Source organism: Beta vulgaris, chromosome 5 (genome assembly GCF_026745355.1).
Source record: "Beta vulgaris subsp. vulgaris cultivar EL10 chromosome 5, EL10.2, whole genome shotgun sequence".
Classification (NCBI taxonomy): domain Eukaryota; kingdom Viridiplantae; phylum Streptophyta; class Magnoliopsida; order Caryophyllales; family Amaranthaceae; genus Beta; species Beta vulgaris.
In genome coordinates, this window is record NC_079206.1 from 43,266,464 (window position 1) to 43,283,746 (window position 17,283).

At 35.6% G+C, this 17,283-nt stretch overlaps 1 protein-coding gene across 6 annotated transcripts; it reads left to right on the top strand.

Annotated features, from left to right (window-relative positions):
- Window positions 1-589: 589 nt before the first annotated feature.
- On the top strand, window positions 590-16,662 carry LOC104893574 (synaptotagmin-5). 6 transcript variants are annotated; one of them, XM_010679699.3, is made up of 14 exons: window positions 590-1,060; window positions 4,408-4,482; window positions 4,568-4,675; window positions 5,921-5,953; window positions 6,049-6,138; window positions 6,822-6,947; window positions 11,468-11,608; window positions 12,176-12,586; window positions 13,364-13,498; window positions 13,938-14,147; window positions 14,256-14,510; window positions 15,267-15,404; window positions 15,730-16,032; window positions 16,231-16,662. In XM_010679699.3, the coding sequence occupies exons 1-14, from the start codon at window positions 872-874 to the stop codon at window positions 16,447-16,449; spliced, it is 2,433 nt and encodes an 810-aa protein (XP_010678001.1). In that variant the 5' UTR covers window positions 590-871; the 3' UTR covers window positions 16,450-16,662. The 6 variants fall into 6 exon arrangements, with proteins under 6 accessions (XP_010678001.1, XP_048500476.1, XP_010678002.1 ...); XM_048644520.2 differs by lacking the exon at window positions 590-1,060 and adding an exon at window positions 5,626-5,784 and having other exon boundaries at window positions 4,464-4,482; XM_048644519.1 differs by lacking the exon at window positions 590-1,060 and having other exon boundaries at window positions 4,426-4,482; window positions 4,568-5,784.
- Window positions 16,663-17,283: the final 621 nt, after the last annotated feature.

Below are 17,283 nucleotides of genomic sequence, written 5' to 3' on the forward strand. Positions count from 1 at the left end.
CAAATCATTCTACTCAATCGAATCTAAACATCGAAGAACCCTAAAACCTCTTCGTTCTGAACACTTACCTTCAATTCTTACTTGTTATCCTCAATTTCGATTCTAGATTTAACTCTTTGCCTTAGAATCACCGATTTTCTCTCTCCATTATTGCTTCAACGTGCGCTAAATCTCTTCGATTCATTGATTTGTCGAGGTCGAAGTTTTTCGCAGGGAATGAATTGCCGATTTTGGTGGCGAATTGAATTGCCGGAATTTGATGGCGTTGGATTTGACAAATGCGACGGAGTTGCGTGATGCAGCTAAATCTGGAGAAGTTGTGGTTAAGGAGGTGTAAATTGAGGTTGGGCTTCTCTATTATAATTGGGCCTGGGCTAGTCTAACTTTAATATTAAAGTTAGGCAGTCTTTCTAAATAATTTGTGAAACTGAATTACACTGAACTGAACTGGAGTAAATTAAAAATGAGTCCGTACGTCTTCCCTTGTCTCGAGTGCCGCCAAAGATGAATAGTCCCAACCAAGTCAACTGTAACAAAAAAATTGCCGTTATCTACAGGTTTATTACCTATTCCTAGACTAGACTAGTCAGTCAGCCTTACTGATTTAAAAATAAAAAAAAACAGCCTTATTGATTTCTTAGTGCTTTAGATTTTAGCCTCTTCCCTTTCCCTCTCATCTAAGAAGACCCAAATGGCCAAATCAAACAAATAATTGATGATGCACCCCACCTACAATTCTTCGTCGAAATGCTCAAAATTCCCTTCTTTTTTCGTGGGTTTCTAATCTCCAAAAATTGCGTTTATCAATGAAGTAGCTGTTTCATTTCTTCCAAATTTTGTGTATAAAAACATCATCTTTTCATTGCAAAATATGGGTAGAATTAGGAATTTCAACTTCAATATTGAGTTAGTGATGGATTTTTTGAAGCAATTAGCTGTTGATAGACCTGTTTACTTGCTTTTTGTGCCTTTAATTTCTGCTCTTTGGGTATTTGAGAGATGGGTTTTTTCTGTCTCCAATTGGGTTCCTCTTGCAATTGCAATTTGGGCTACTCTTCAGGTAATTTTTTTTTTTTTTAATTTTAAAGTATGACTTTTTATTTTATTTTGTTTTATTTTATATGAGCTATGAGAGATTGGTGTTTTTTTAGTTGCCAAAAAGACAGGCCTTGTTTCATGTAGATCCTTTTCCCCTTATAGTATTATGGTTGGTACTTCCATTCCCCGTTCCTATCAACTAATTGTCAATTTTGTAATATTTTATTTTGAAATTAGTCTTTTTTATGTTATTTTTTATTTTAAAATATAATTACTTCATATAATGATATTTGTGCTATAGTCATATGTTGCTGTATAATTACTAGTTAGTGTTATTTTTTAACTTAAAAAGGTTTTCCAATAATTGAGTATACTTGGCTTTTATCTGCTTGTCGTTTTATTTTCTTTTATTTTTTGGTCTTGCAATCTTGCGTATTTCTGTGAAACAGTGATGAATTGTTTCAAAGGGTGATATGTTTTTTTTTTTCTTTTAAATTTTTGTTTACTAGAAGTTGTTTAATATGTTTAGACAAGAATATATAGCATACTTTCACTCTGTTGCAACTCTGAAGATGTAAAATCTGTGCTGTAATCATAAGCTATCTATACTGATAATGATATGTCTATTTTTTTATTCATGTTCATTTTGGTTGCAACTTGCAATAACTAGTGGCTAGCTGTAATATGTAGTTAAGTTTGGGTTGTCAAGTTTGTTTTTTTTTTTTTTCTGAGTTGTAGTTTCTCTCAGGTACTTGAGGATGGAACTGTATTCTTTAACTTTAAGGGCTGGAACATTTATTATGATGTATTAGCTCTTTGGTTAAGCTTTCTCGAGAAATTAGACTTTCGAGTCGATCCAAGTCAAGTGCTCCTTACTTTGTAAAGGGACGCCCTCCTTTGGGTAGGGCGTTTTGCCATAAAAAGGGGATTGTGCTTGCAAGTTTAAAGAGTTCCTTGTATAGGGTTTCATTGATATGAAGAATGAGCTTACTTTTATTAGAAAGGAAACTAGTCTTATATGCATGCTATGCGTATGAAGTCGTTATCAAAGTTGAATTTCTTGTATAATTATATTGAGTAATAATTTGTTCGAAGTTTTAATAAAAAAAAAACAAAATTCATAATAGAATAGAGGTTTAACAATGATTACCCATATTTGATAACATAATGAATCACATGAACATCAAAGCATAATAAAAAAAAGTAAGGATTACCTTTGGAGCGACAGTGTTCTATTTTTGGTTTGCAGATGGAGAAAAGAAAATAATGGGGAGGAGAAGATGTAGAACGCTGAATAATTTGGAGCGTTCTACTGTTTTTCATCATATACCCCTTACAAATTCGATTATTCACCGTATACCGCCATTGTTTCAAAAATTCACCATATACCCTTGATTTTTGAAAAAATGTATAGAGTGCCCTTAATGACTAATGGAAGTTAACTCTATTAGTCATTAATTATACGTTAATTAATTAACCTCAATCAATACTAATTATTTAAAAATAAATTTTTTAATTTATTTTTCTCCCTCCACCCAAACAACAACCACCACCCCCCAACTACTTTCTCCCTCCTTCCCATCCCACCACCGAGAACCACTCCCACCACGCCCCACCCTACTCGAAACCACCCTCCCCTTTTTCACCGCCCTAAAAACACAAAGACAATAGCTCCCTCCACCCAGACCATGATCACCATCACCAACACCCTCCCCTAATCCCAAAACCTCCCCTTTTCTTTCCCGGCCACCAAACTTCCCCCTCCCCAATCCAGAAACCCCTTTCCTTTCACGGCCACCAATCCCGAAAAGTAGCATTGTAATTATCATGCAACCCAGCTGTTGAGGAGAGAGAAGATACGACAAAAGAATAAAATGGGGTCGGTGGTGCAGGTGCGGGGGGGGGGGGTTTGGCCAGCACACCACCAACCTTCACGATTTTCGTTTGTCTTCATAAGGTATTTTGGTCATATCCAGTGTTGTAACTGCTGTTATGTACCTAATTTGTTAGCCAAATAAAGATCTCTCTTGAGTAATACGATTTGGTTAGGAGTCCTGATTAGAATTTAGAATGTATGCTGTGAATAAGTTTCAAATATACTATTGGAAACTATATCAGATGAGAGAACCTTGCAAAAGAAACTCATCACCTTATTATGTGATCTGAGCTATGTAAGCAGTTAAGCACCTTGGCTAGTATCTACTTGGAAACTGAAACAGAAACATCAGTTCAATATGCAACAATAAGAGGCTGTAATAATTCCTTATGAAAGTTGTGAACTTATACAGATAACTATTGTGTATAAATTTGAGTCTAGCAGTACTCAACCAGTAAACGTGAAATAGGTGGAAAGCAAAAGGTATTATGGAGATCTAGAGGTAATAATGAAGAATTGGAACACTGTAAAGGCGCTTAATCTGATGTAGAATATTTTGTGAGTTTCTCTTAGCATCTGAAATCAAACATCTAGGAAATAGGGAAGCGTGACCTCCATGGAGGCATGAAGTTTCTGTGCCATGCACAATACTGAGACTAAGACTAGTAAAAATTGACTTAATTGAGTACTGATTGCTGAGGTGTCCATTGAAAGTTTGAAACTAGACTACCCTGGCACTGCGATGTAGATTAAGTCACTGAAACTTCTCTAGGGCGCCAAACTTTAATGGATTCCTATAGATTGATATGAAAATGAAACTTTCGGTGTTTGAAAATCAGAAAAAAAATTATTTGCTTTCTTACATGAATGGTTACTGATATAGTTCGTCCTTAATTCATCAAATTCTTGTTTCAATTAACTTATGTCTGTTTTAAAGCCTTGAGGGGTTGAACCCTCATACTATGCATATTTTGAAGCCTGTGTTTTAGGAGATGTGTATCTTATGTAAGCTGTTCATTTGGATAGTAACTTATATATTGTCAAAATTTCCAGATCCTTTTTATTTTGAGAAAAAAGCTACCTTTGTTTCCATGTTCAATTGTAGGCTGTGTGTTGCCTAATTAACTATATGAGAGTGGGTGTGACTTGTGAGAAGGCAATTTGCTACCGATCTTTCTTAATTATCTTGAAAGTACACCACTTGCATGTAAAAATATGCCTTCTTCCGGATCTCACTTCGCGAGGGGAATCTTTTGGCTGGTCATAGAATCATTGGAGAAGTTACGTAACTTTTGTTAACACATAATGTATGTGGGTGTATCTCTTTTTGTTTGTATGGAAGTGTATGTTAACTTTGTACCTTACACAAGACATGGATACATTCACTCCTTGCCTTAAATAGTGCTGAATTAACATGCACTCATGCAGCTACAAGATACATTAGATATGGGTAAATTTATCTTCTCTAACATGAGGCATTACTCTGGTATTAGTATGGGAGCTATCAACGCAGAATCCTTGCTGAAGACTTGAATAGGAAATGGAAGCGAGCGATACTAGATGCATCGGTACTCTTTACATATTTAATTTTCAGCTTTACATTCTCATCACATAAGAGAAGCATCTCTGTCTGACATTTAAGAAACTACACAGCCAACTACTGCACTGGAACACTGTGAGTGGCTGAACAAGTTGTTGCTAGAAGTTTGGCCAAACTTCATTCACTCTAAGCTGTCATCGAAGTTTTCTTACATAGTTGAGGTTTGTATGCATTCCTTTCCCTTCCCCTCCCTTCATTTATCTTTCATTGCCGTTTCTATGGCAAGTTCACCATAATTTTATCAGAAAAATTTGACATCCACAAAGTTATATCTTGATTTTTTTATTCTCAATTCTCTACCAATAGCATTTCTCTTTGGAGTTAAAAAGTATATGATGCCTTACCATTTATTATGACTAGCCTTATATGCAAACTATGCGTGCAAAGTCGAAAAATGAGTGGTAAGTGGTAACTGCTTTTGCAGTTTGTTAGATCAGTTTTCCCCCTTTTTTTATTTTCAAACTAATAGAGTGGTGGGTGTTGTAGTTTTATTTTCTAGTTAGTGGTATATTGGTAAAAAAGGGTGGACACCAAAGTCCTCAAGAGTTCCCATATATAATAGAGATATAGTTGGCTTACCATATATCTTGGTTTTTCATATTTTTCCGTTTTTGGATTACGAATTCCTAACAGATTGTAGCAGATTAAAAGGAATATTTTTTTTTTGGAAGATATATATAATGTGTCTTTACATAGTAGATAGATATCATTTGGGAATTTGCTTCTTATGAAATTGCAACATGGTATTGTAACAATTCAAATATTTTGCCGCAGCTTGGGATCATTAATCTTTTCTATTATCCAATGGAAATGTTTGAGAAGGGTTATACAATCGCCCTGTTTTCAGCATCCTTTGTACATCAAATGATCAAAGTACTCATCATAAATACTAACTTAATTTTCTTTTTTGAATTTCGGGATACATGATATTTTGTTCTTGCATGATTATTTACTGTGCTATTTATCCCAGTCATTTTAGAGACAGAAAATATGTTGTGCTGTATTTTGTTATAAATTAGTTCCTTGGAATGTATAATTATTGTTTAAATCCCCCCATCTCACCCAGGGGGAGCCATTTTAGAGGTCTTTCATATTATGATGTATAAAGCAGGTGTTAAAAGTTAGTACAGGTTAGCCACCATAGGTAAACTTACTGTTTTGCTGCTGCCATGTGAACTCTGGAGGCAAAATTTCGGAGGCACAGATATGCTTTTGGTAAGACTTGGCCTTGATTTGTAAAAATAGGCTGTGTGTGAGGCTTTGGATAATGGTATGAATTTTGCTTTGGAATCTTGGTACTTTTGATTTGAATCAGGACTTTGTTGTAAACAGCATGATAAATCTACTTAAATGATTCTTCCACCAGTAACATTTAGTAATACAACTATATTTGAATATGCCTGCAGAGACGCTTGAAGTACCGGAAACCGAGGCTTGTGGTGAGTAGGGAACTTTTTTCTTACATTTTATTTTCGGTATTAACTGGTAGACATGTGCAGTTGTGTGATTTATTTACTGGTAGTTTTCAATCTAGGAAAGGTTTGAACTCGAAGAGTTTTCACTTGGCTCTTGTCCTCCTAGCTTGGGTCTTCAAGGGATGCGCTGGTCAACTGTTGGAGATCAGGTAAGATTTCTGTACTTGCTGCCTTTTTTTCTCCTTTGTTTTTGTTTTTCTTTTGTTTTGAGGTTCAAGTTATTCAAAGGATGTTTTTTTTTCTTTCTAAAATCTAGAGAACTGAAGTGCCTCTGAGGGTAGATTTCTGTGTCTGTTGTCTTACTGTCAATCACTTGTAATATTGTCATGCAATATCCACATTAGTGTATCTTTATGCTGTCTGTGAGTAAGATGGCTTTGGATCTCACAAGAGACTACCTTCATAAGTGAAGATAAGAAGATATTATCGATTGATATTTTTCTTATGTGTGGCAATGTAGAATATTGTGAAACTATGTGGTTTCTGAAATCATCCTGCAATATTCATTTTGGCTGTTATATTGCAACCCATTACTAAAGCTGTTACATATACCTAAACTATTGCATTTCATTTTATGATATTTTGTTCTTCTCTCATTCTCTGAATTTGTCAATTTACATTTAGATGACCTTTGGTTGAGGTAAGCACACAAGACTCTAATCATGCAAGTCAGCGACTGCACTCATGCAGTCAGAACTTTTGTTTTCTTTGGAGCCAACCCTTCCCGTTATGGACCAATCTTTTGCATAAGTAGCTGCAATATAGGGATTGAGTTTGTTTCATCTTCAGTTATTGTTGTGATCACTTACCCCAACCTTTTGATTTTTGGCAGAGGATACTGCATACAAGTTTCATCTGGGAGACTGAAGAGATGAGCATTATGCTGCTTGCTAAACTAGCCAAGCCATTATATGGGACTGCTCGTATTGCCATAAACTATCTCCTCATCAAGGGTGATGTATGTTCACAATTATACTTTGTCTATCATCATTCTCATTTCTTTTAAGATGAAGCCATATCATATATTTCGTTTCTCAACAAGTGAAAGACTTTCCTTATTTGGAATAATCACAATAAGTGCAACCAAGCTCTAAATGGTAAAAAAAATTCACTCTTATTACAAATATGCCATCAAAAAGCAAGAGGGGACCACAACTTTTTTGTTCCATCACTTGAATTACTCTACTTTATTGTGGTCCCAACTTTCTCTCTCTACATTCCTTGGTAAGTCCCCACTTTCTCTATGTTTCACTTGTTGAGAAACGGAGGAAGTACATATTATGCTATACATTTTGATATGTCTAGAATGGTGATTTTGATCTCTGGATACTTAAAGTGGTTCCTCAAATTTCCTCTTGTATTGTCATGGTTTTCTCTGTGATAGTGAATTATTGTGGGTCATGTATATTGCTTGCTAACTTTATTCGTGTCAGTAGTGCTGGACATGACTGTCAACATTAATCTTTTTTGGGCTGCTTCACCTCGTGATCGAGACAATATGGTTGATCTTGCCAATTAACTAGATATTTTTGCTTATTTCTTATTCCTTATTTTGTAATGATGAGATTTCTATCAAGGCTTTAGCTGTTCCCATGCGAGGTTTGCTTGGTCCTTCTTCACTTAAATATAGATTTATGTTTTTCTCTCAGTCTTGATTTTTCAATAAAACAGCTTCTGTATTCTTGTTATATCAGTTTCTTTGGGTCATGGCCTTACTGAATATGCTGCAGTCTTCTCTCCTCTTCCTTTTTTAAGGATTTTTCTTTTGTTTGAATTTTAAAGAGATGGTATGAGGTTTTAGCTGATAATATTATTAAGTGGCCCATACAACTTTAATGATTATCTTAGTTTAAGCACTTTTTTGTGAGTTGATTAGTCACTAGGCTGCGAACATTATAATTATGCTAGTGTATACTCATAAATTGCGTCTCCTCAATTCACTATCCGATGATTTTAATATATTGTCAGTCCTAAGTAGTCCGAACCAAAGAAAGAGCCAATGAATAACCTAACAATTTGTTTTATGAAAACCCCAAAACCTTTTGGTGCCCGATTATTTATCCATAATATTTGATTTGTTTTCATGGCCTACTTGTTTCAAAAGTTTAGTATAGAGAGATTCACTAAGGCCTTGGATTTTCGTAACACCCCAAATAATGATTGAAATGGTAATATTTTCATGCAAAAGTCAATACGGGATCTTTGCGTATATGCGCACATTCTGGACAATTTTTTGCTATTTGGACAAAGGCTTGCAGTGTGGCGGATTCGAGATTGTTATATTGGGTGGGCTAAAACTATATTAGTTAAATTTTCTTCAAAAACGGTAGTTACATACGTAATATTAAATGTGTATAAAACTAAAATGTTCATGAAATACAAAAGTCTCTATGGTTTCATAGTTTAGATTTTCCATCAAAAATTAATAATATAAAAATCTACAATATTATAAGACAATTATATCGTATGAGTTAAATGTGGAAACATAAAAATTGAAGAACTAGATGTTACCACCTTTGTTTATAGTGGAGGTGAGCACTTATATAGGTATATAACAAGCAATGCTATAAAACTTATATTTCCTTTGTTCTTTAAAACATTGTGACATTTTGACTCTTATGTTTGCTAACATGCGATTTTGACCATCATATCTTATATATTAATTAGTTAAAACTATGAAAGATTTATGTTTCGAAAATATACCTTGAGGCAAATTTAATATATTATACACGGTTAATAATTGCTTTTATATATCTCTTTCAATATGATACTCGACATTTATTTAGAAGAAAAAAGTGTGATCAATGATTCAAGTACTACTTTGAATGAAGGAAAAGAAACAAATGGGAAACCCCTGCCTAAACAAATCCTAACATACTATGATGCTAAAGCCTAAAATTGATCGGCCCTCCACAAAAAACAAAAGTACAGAAAATTTTAAAAAGTGAATTAATGGAAATTATAACGCTGTTTATTAGAGTTAGAACTTAGAAATCAGGTCACCTTACCTCCAAATACAAAAGTAAAGAAGCCTAAATTTAAAGCAAATAAGCTGATGTATGAGGACTCAAACGCGGATGTGGAGTATTACAATCAAATATGAAAGTTGGCGACTAACCGAGCATAATTGTCTCTCTCTCTCCCCCCTATGTCTTCAATATAATTTATTTATAGGCAATTTCTTTCACGGGATGGGCCATGGCCCTGATAGGACACCCCTTAGATCCGCCGCTCTTGCACTTTGCGCACAAGGCATGCGAGCAGGTGGTGACCTGGGGCAAAGTCTTCTTTGTGTCCAGCGGTCGGATGCCTTTTCAAAGGTATCCAAACTTAAGAGGATGCCAAGCATTTGTGCAAATACATTGTCTACGCAAGAGGCTTGCGTCACATGCACGATGATAGCGGCATTTGTTGTTTTCATTTCTTAATCTAATTTTCATTTATTTTTTCTATAAGAAGGCCCCATATTCACCGGTTTTTGGCACACTTTCACAAACACTCTATTTCATATCTAGTATTTCTCTCACATTTCTGCTCTAGATGTCATTGATTCACTCATATTTATGTAATGAATCAACCTAGGGAGAGGGACACTTTTGGTATTGCATAATTAGTTAATTTTAGTAGTAGCTTGAAGAATAAGTTAGGGAGTTAGTGAGGAAATATCTCAATAAATAGAATAGATTAGGGAGAAAGAAATTATGTTGAATATTGATAAGAAAATTAGGTAAAATTTTAAGAGTTCAATGGGAAAAGAAGCCTCTCGAAAGCTTATAATTATCATCTGATTTTACTGTTTTTTCCAGAAATTATCAGCTAAAGTCATCATATCTTCTATATCAGTTTCTTAAATCCAGTCTAAGCCATGTCAGTTCATTACAATTTACAAACACATAAAGAAGTTATGCTAGTTAACTTACTTTTCTAAACACTTTCTAATGGCTAAAATCACTGCTCGATCTAAAGTCCGTAAATCCTTAATGCCTAGGCAACGAAGGTATAATATCTTATGTTATTTATATTTCTTTCTCTTCATTTTGTTTCTTTATTTTTTTTTTATCAAAACTTGTGTATACATGATGTTGATTTTCTATCGATTTTCATATTTGTGTATGATTTGAGCACTAATGCTATTTATGCTTTATGCTTTGTTATTGTTCTTAATCATTTGATGTTTTCACCACTATGTGTGTCATTGCTGATTGAAGACCTATTAAGTGGTTGGTCATGCTTAATGATATAATAAGGACAAGTGCATTAGGAACCAAGTAAAATGAATTTTTAAAACTTATCACCTGAAAGTATTCTTTGTATGTTTTTCATTCAGTTTTGGACAAATTTTTGTTAGAGTGTAATGTTTTATATGTGGTACTTTTAGTTAATAAATTTGATATCAATCGTGTTGAGTGGAGGCCAATAATGGACAAATCCAAGCTCCTAGCTTTATTTGTACCTTCACCTCTCAGCTCCTATCTACTGTTCATGACTCAAATATGGAGGAGTGGAGGCGAAATGCCAAGCGTATTAGTCCTGAATAGTTGGCCTGAAGGTTGTTACTATTGTTGTCTCTTTTGTGGAATCTAATTGGGTTTATGAGTCTTCACTGAAAGACTTGTTGGCGGCTCCTCATATGTCATTCCATTGAGCGTAGAAAATACATGCTTATCTGTGTAGAATTACCACATATAGTATTTTTCAAATTAATTGGGTTAAACAGGTTACTTGTTTAATATGTAGGTCAAATTAGGGTCTAGTTTTGCGAACTTGTTTGTTATGAAAACTTGTTTGTTAAATGAGTTGTGACTTTCAACCCATTTATTATCAATCTGAAGTCCTGAACACAAAACTGAACCAGCCTACAACTAGTTAAATACTATAAAAATTCACAACCTCAAGTGTATGTGTGCGTGATTAGGATTGTCACCCCTGTATATTAGGCGGTCTCCATACATGTCATGTGACCAAACTAACCATAAAAAACTAACCTATTTGTAACTAAACTAACCATAAAAAAATGTTTCCAATATAGTGCAATACTTCTAGTGGTTCTTTCCTTTTTCTCACTATATTTTCCATCTCTGTCAATTCTCTTTCCTGTCACTTTCCCTGCAAATTCTTTAGCATACGGCAAATTGTATTTTTCGAAAATTACGAGGTTTTGTTATTGTCATGTAAAATTTATGCTCTTGGGATTTTGGTTACCTGGACAAGAATTATAATAGCAACATCATCTATTGTGAATTTTGCTAACAATCTCTGGGAGGTATTTTAGTCAATACTGCAGAATTTCAGAATGCTATTGTGAAAGCACATTTTTTGTTTTTAATGAATTGCTGACCATCTTTTGTGAAATTATATTGTGTCATGTGAGTCTTTTTAAGGACCTTAACTGATGTTTTCCCATCTCTAATGTTAAAACTTTTTTTGGCATTGCTTTGTCAATTATGACACATTTTTGCTGTCCATTCTAATCATCAGCTGCAATTGATGCCTGTGCTGGATGGAAGAGCAGTTCTATACTCCTTTGTATCTGTTCCGGAGGTGCGGCTAGGTGTTGCCCTGGGAAGTGGTGGAAGTCAACTCCCAGGAATGGAGCTGTCTGTTGTTTCTTCATGGCTGGTATGATAAGCTGACTGTCAAAACTGAAAACATGCATTTTAGTAAGAACTATTCTGGTAGCACTGTATCTGTCATTCTTACTGTGCTTTGTATTATTCAAGGAAGGATATACACCCTACTGCACTATATAATTACAGTTGTTCGAAAACTATTTTGATCAAGAAGCTGACTGTCTTTGTATATGTGCAACTGTCCATCAATATTCTCATTATTTTACTAAAGTAGATGTACATTTGATAGACTCGTAATTGGAAATTGAAGTGGTAATTGCAGTATAAGTGGAAACACATTAATATATAGAGATTTCTTCTTCTTAAGAAAAGTAATACATCTCGATGTCCTTAAAATCAAAATGGAATAAGGTTCAAGTAAGTCGGAAAGAAGTAGCATCTTTTAGTGTCAGATTTTTCCTGAAAGCGAATCTCTGTACCATGTGAGCTATAGCTTGTCTGTAATCACCCTGATTCGGAACTGATTGCAGTATCGAATAAGTTCAGGCTTCTATTCAAAAATCACATAGTAATTCTTGTTCCAGTGGTCCTCACATTCATGGCATTTCCCATGTAGGTCAAACTCTTGACTGACACCCTAGTTAAAACGATGGTTGAACCTCGTCGTCGTTGTCTCGCTCTATCAGCTGTACAGCTAGGGAAAAGGGCAGTAGGTGGAATACTTTATGTAACAGTAGTTGGTGCAAGTCATATTTCTAAATCTCTAGTTAGAGGAAGCCCTACCAGGAGACAAGATGATTCGAATCATGCCTCAGAAGAGAATCTTGTCAAGGATGTGAAGACGTTTGTGGAAGTAGAGGTTGAAGAAATTATCAGGAGAACAGATGCAAAGCCAGGCTCTAGTCCACAATGGGATTCCACATTTAATATGGTTTTACATGATGATGTGGGAGTCCTGCGAATCCGTCTTTATGAATCTTCTCCTGGCAGTGTGAAGTTCGACCAACTAGCAACTTGTGAAATTAAGGTAATGTTGCACTTTTGTAATTCGTGTATTCAGTATGAAGCCTTCAACTAATTCAGTTGTTCTCTCTGAATTGCTAATATCTGCACTATCGTCTAAGAATCACTCTAATATTTATTATAAAAAAATAATAATTAAAGAATCACTTTAATATTCACTTCTTATTCCTACATATTGACCCCTCTTCAAACACATACTACATGCAGAAACCTAAATTTGTTTGAGGTTATGGCAGGATACACTTTGTATTTGGGTGTGCACCTTGGTAGTTGAAATTTAATAGATCTGCAGTATTGTCTTAGCTTTGAATCTTTTCAAGACACCGTGTTCAACTGATAATTGAAACCAAGATGCTCCTTTTAACAAAGTATTCCTATTGCACATCCTTACCATATGACTGTCGGGAGTTGTTACATTTCTCCCTTCATAAGACAGGATAGGCTGCCTTCTGCGAACTTTAAATGTACTGCAAAATTGTCCAATGTAGACTTTTTCAATCCTTTTACGGAGAGACCAGATAGTTTCTAATTTGTCAAAGTTTTGCTTCCAAAGAATCAGATGTATTACGGATAATATCAGTATGCAAGGATATTAGTGGTGTCAAATTATCTCAGCATACTCGTTTATCCTGCTTGCATTCTAATATGTTCAGGGGATTAGCTTATCTTCCATTTATCAACTCCGAATCCATTTGATAACTTCTACAAGATTATGCATGTAGTATCATTCATGAGCTTGCAATGTAAATCTTACGAGCAATACTGTCACTTCTGAATTCAGATTAGATATTGCGATGATGATTCCACGATATTTTGGGCGCTAGGTCCTGATTCAGGAGTCATAGTCAAACGTGCTGAGTGTTGCGGAAAAGAAATCAAAATGAGTATTCCATTTGAGGAATTGGATTCGGGGGAGGTACAAATATATTTTGCTTTTGCACATTTTATCAACTCTTTGTTTTCATGCATAAGCTTGTCAATGGTTTAAATCTTAGATTTTGGATATAAAAGTATTCAGTTAACATCGATTTCTTATTCAATCTACAAAACAATAGTTCCACCATATACTGAATGTAATTCATGTTATAGGAATGTCCATTTGAAGTGCAGTTGAAGGTTCATTATTGCTTGAGTTATGTATTTAATGGACTCACGGCTTTGGTGTTTTTATTATTGCGAAATAGCCAATATTTTTGTATAGGGTCAATAGGAAACACCCTCTTTGCTATATAGGAGTTAGGCTGCATAGTTTTGAATCCCTGCACTGCCAAGTGTGGGACAGTGGGAGCCTCGTTCGAGGCATTTGGGTACATTGATGTTGATGTTGCAACTTATATGATTGATAAATCTTGCAGTTAATAGTGAGACTTGTTCTAAAAGAATGGCAATTCTTGGATGGTTCACATACCTTTCGTTTAAATCATGGTGCTCATCCATCATTACATGGATTGTCAAATTCAAAAACTGGAAGAAAACTTTATGTCAATGTAAAAGAAGCCAAAGATTTTCCTGTAAAGGAGAAATCTGGAAAATCTGAGCCTTATGTTAAGTTGCAGTATGGGAAGGTCTGTTATCTCTCTGTTCTCTCTCATGGATAGTTTGGGTAATTTCCATAAAAAGGTACTTGGAGTTTCTAATGTTCATGCATCATGTCATTATCTTTTAAATGTCAGATTGTCCAGAGAACAAGGGCTGTGCCACAGACCTCAAATCCTATCTGGAACCAGACATTCGAATTTGATGAGATTGCAGGGGGTGAATATCTCAAGTTAAAATGTTTATATGAAGAAACATTTGGAGATGATGTCATTGGTAGTGCAACTGTGAACTTGGAAGGACTCGAGGAGGGTTCAGTTAGAGATACGCCTGTACCCCTTGAAAAAACAAATTCTGGGGAAGTGAGGCTGCAGATCAAAGCTGTGAGTGAGGTATGTCTTTTCTATTAGGAATAGATTTGTTTGAGAAGTGTTCACTGAGGTATTTTGGATTAATGATTTTAAATACAGGATCCTTGATACTGTCCTTATTGTGAGGTACCCTAAAATCTGATATTATCTCATGAATGTACTTCATTACTCATATTTTGAACGTATGTAAATAATAGCATATGCAAAAGGATAATATCTATATATGTTTAGAATCTGTGAAACATCATCATTGAACATGACAGAACTGTTGCTAGTATTGGGATGATACCTCTCTAATAACTTGCTGAGCTCAGAATTCAGAATTCTTCAAATTATTGAGCCAAGTTTGAAGTAACCTTCATGAAATGCATGGAATGCTTGCATTCATTTGTAAAATGTTTCCAGTTTATTATGTAACATATAAATTTGATATAAGAGAGAGAAATGCAAAAGTTTGTCCTAAAATGTACAAGTCAGTCATAACATCTTTGTGCTTGGACATTTGATAGTGGCCCACCTGCAATATTATGCATATTTTGACACAAGAATCAAGATTTAAAGAATTGGTTGGTGTTTCTTCTGCCCATTTTGCATTTTTATTGTATACATGGTTTTTCAATGACTCGACAAACTATAAACCAACCTTAATGTATTGACAGATCTATGGACATTATAATTTTCATAATAATTATTCCCGGCAGTGTCTAATTTTATGCAAGGTGTTAACCCAAGAAGTCTACTTCCATGTTATATAGTTACTGAGTTTTTTTGGTCTAGGTCTCGAATGGTGGGCCAGGTAATGGATGGATTGAGCTTGTTCTCATCGAGGCGAAGGATCTTGTCGGTGCTGACTTCAGGGGAACAAGTGACCCATATGTTAAAGTCCAGTATGGAAATGAGACGAGGAGAACAAAGGTAGTATGCTGAAACATGGTTTTCTATACCTGAGATGTAGCCTTAATGTCAATGTAGCAATAAGTCACGGGAAGTCTGGAACTGCTTAGGAAGTTGTTGCGTTAATTGTATGTAGCAATATGAGTTGCTGGCTTGCTTGTCAGTGGGCAAGGCTGGTGACATGTTTTGACCTCCTAAAACCTGTCTTTGCCACATTTGTGGTGCTGTTTGGCCAAGTTTAGAGTGTCATGCTTTTTAAAGATGACCCTGTTCTTATATTTCCTACTTTGGTTTGCAAGTGCTATTAAATATAGTGCTTAAATTTTACTTTGGCATATCCGTGAAGGTTGTATACAGGACTCTGGATCCTATATGGAACCAAACGTTTGAATTTTCTGATGATGGAAGTCAATTGGAATTGCACGTGAGAGACCACAATGCTATATTGTCCTCATCGAGCATTGGCAACTGCGTAGTAGAATATCAGAGATTGCCTCCTAATGAATTATTTGATAAGTGGATACCTCTGCAAGGAGTTAAAAAGGGTGAGATACATGTTCAAGTAATAAGAAGGATACCAGATCTGCAGACGAAACCCAGTGTAGATTCTGATTTATTGTCAAACAGAGCTCATGCTACTTCCGACCAGGTAGAAATTTCATTAGTGACAATTATTAGTTTTTTCTTACAATATTGTGAAAGTTATTGTCCGCTCGTTTTTTGGCTAGCTGGTCTGACCAGCGACCATCTGACCTGAAACTAGTCCCTCTATATGCCGGGTACTTATTTATGAAAGTTATTGTCCATTCCTTTTCCCTGATTTATGCTTCTGCATGATTTTACATAGATGAAGCAATTGTTCGTCAAGCTTCAGTCTTCAGTTGAGGCGAACAACACTGAAGAACTGTCGAGTACTTTGAGTGAACTTCAAAGCTTGGAAGACTCGCAGGAACAATATATGCTTCAGCTTGAGACTGAAAGAACACTTCTACTCAACAAGATTAGCGACTTAGGCCAGGAACTGCTCAATTCATCTCCGAACATCAGCAGGAGAATTTCCTATTAGCTATTGCTACCTAATAAGCAGTGATAGCAAACTGCTGTTAATTGAACGAAATTGAAGTATTGCAATGAATACGGTATAGGAGGAAGAAAAAGAAATGTATAACGTTAAGTGCTACTAGTGTAATTATTAGCTTTAGCTTTTACGTGAATAAGACCGATATTGTATGTAATTGTCTCAGATGGAAAAAAAAAAAGAGTGGCTTTTTTTAGAATAGATTTTCTTACTCCTAAAATTGAAGTTTTTTTTTTTTGACAACGTGGAAAACTTACAAGGGAAAACTAACAGACTAACAAAATAAAAATCAATGCGCAACAAAGGGTAAACTAGGGTTGCGGGAGGATTTAGCCAGATCATGAGCAACTGCAACATCCGCTCGGCCAACTTTCATAATACAACACCCTCGTAGGGAAGTAGCCATGTGTTTGATGTCGGAGATAGTGTGCTGAAGATAGCTTAGTGTACTAGACGCAGAGCTTATAGTGGAAATGAGATTTGCTGAGTCTGTATAAACTATTACATTCTCAAAAGAATTGTGCTTCGCCCAGAGCAGACCTAGGCGGCAAGCGTGAGCTTCCACCTGGAGCGCTGAGGTCGCTCTCATCACTTGGCTCTCGTGGACTTGATAATCTGAGTAACTGATGTCGGCTACCCAGGTTGCTACAGCAAGATGCGAAGTCTTATCCCACGCTCCATCGCATCGAAAAAGGATGTCAATGGTCGATTGATGGAATTGACCATACGTGACCATATGAAAGCCCGGTGGAGGGCCATCGGTTAGAACAGGTGGCTGTGGAGTAGGGCAGTGGTTCGCAAGCAAAGAGTGTTCTTGGCCTC

Coding starts and splice junctions, on each gene's coding strand:
- LOC104893574 (XM_010679699.3), top strand. CDS start 872: ATGGGTAGAATTAGGAATTTCAACTTCAATATTGAGTTAGTGATGGAT. Junction 1,061..4,407: donor CAATTTGGGCTACTCTTCAG/GTAATTTTTTTT, acceptor CTCTGGTATTAG/TATGGGAGCTATCAACGCAG. Junction 14,511..15,266: donor AGATCAAAGCTGTGAGTGAG/GTATGTCTTTTC, acceptor TTTTTGGTCTAG/GTCTCGAATGGTGGGCCAGG.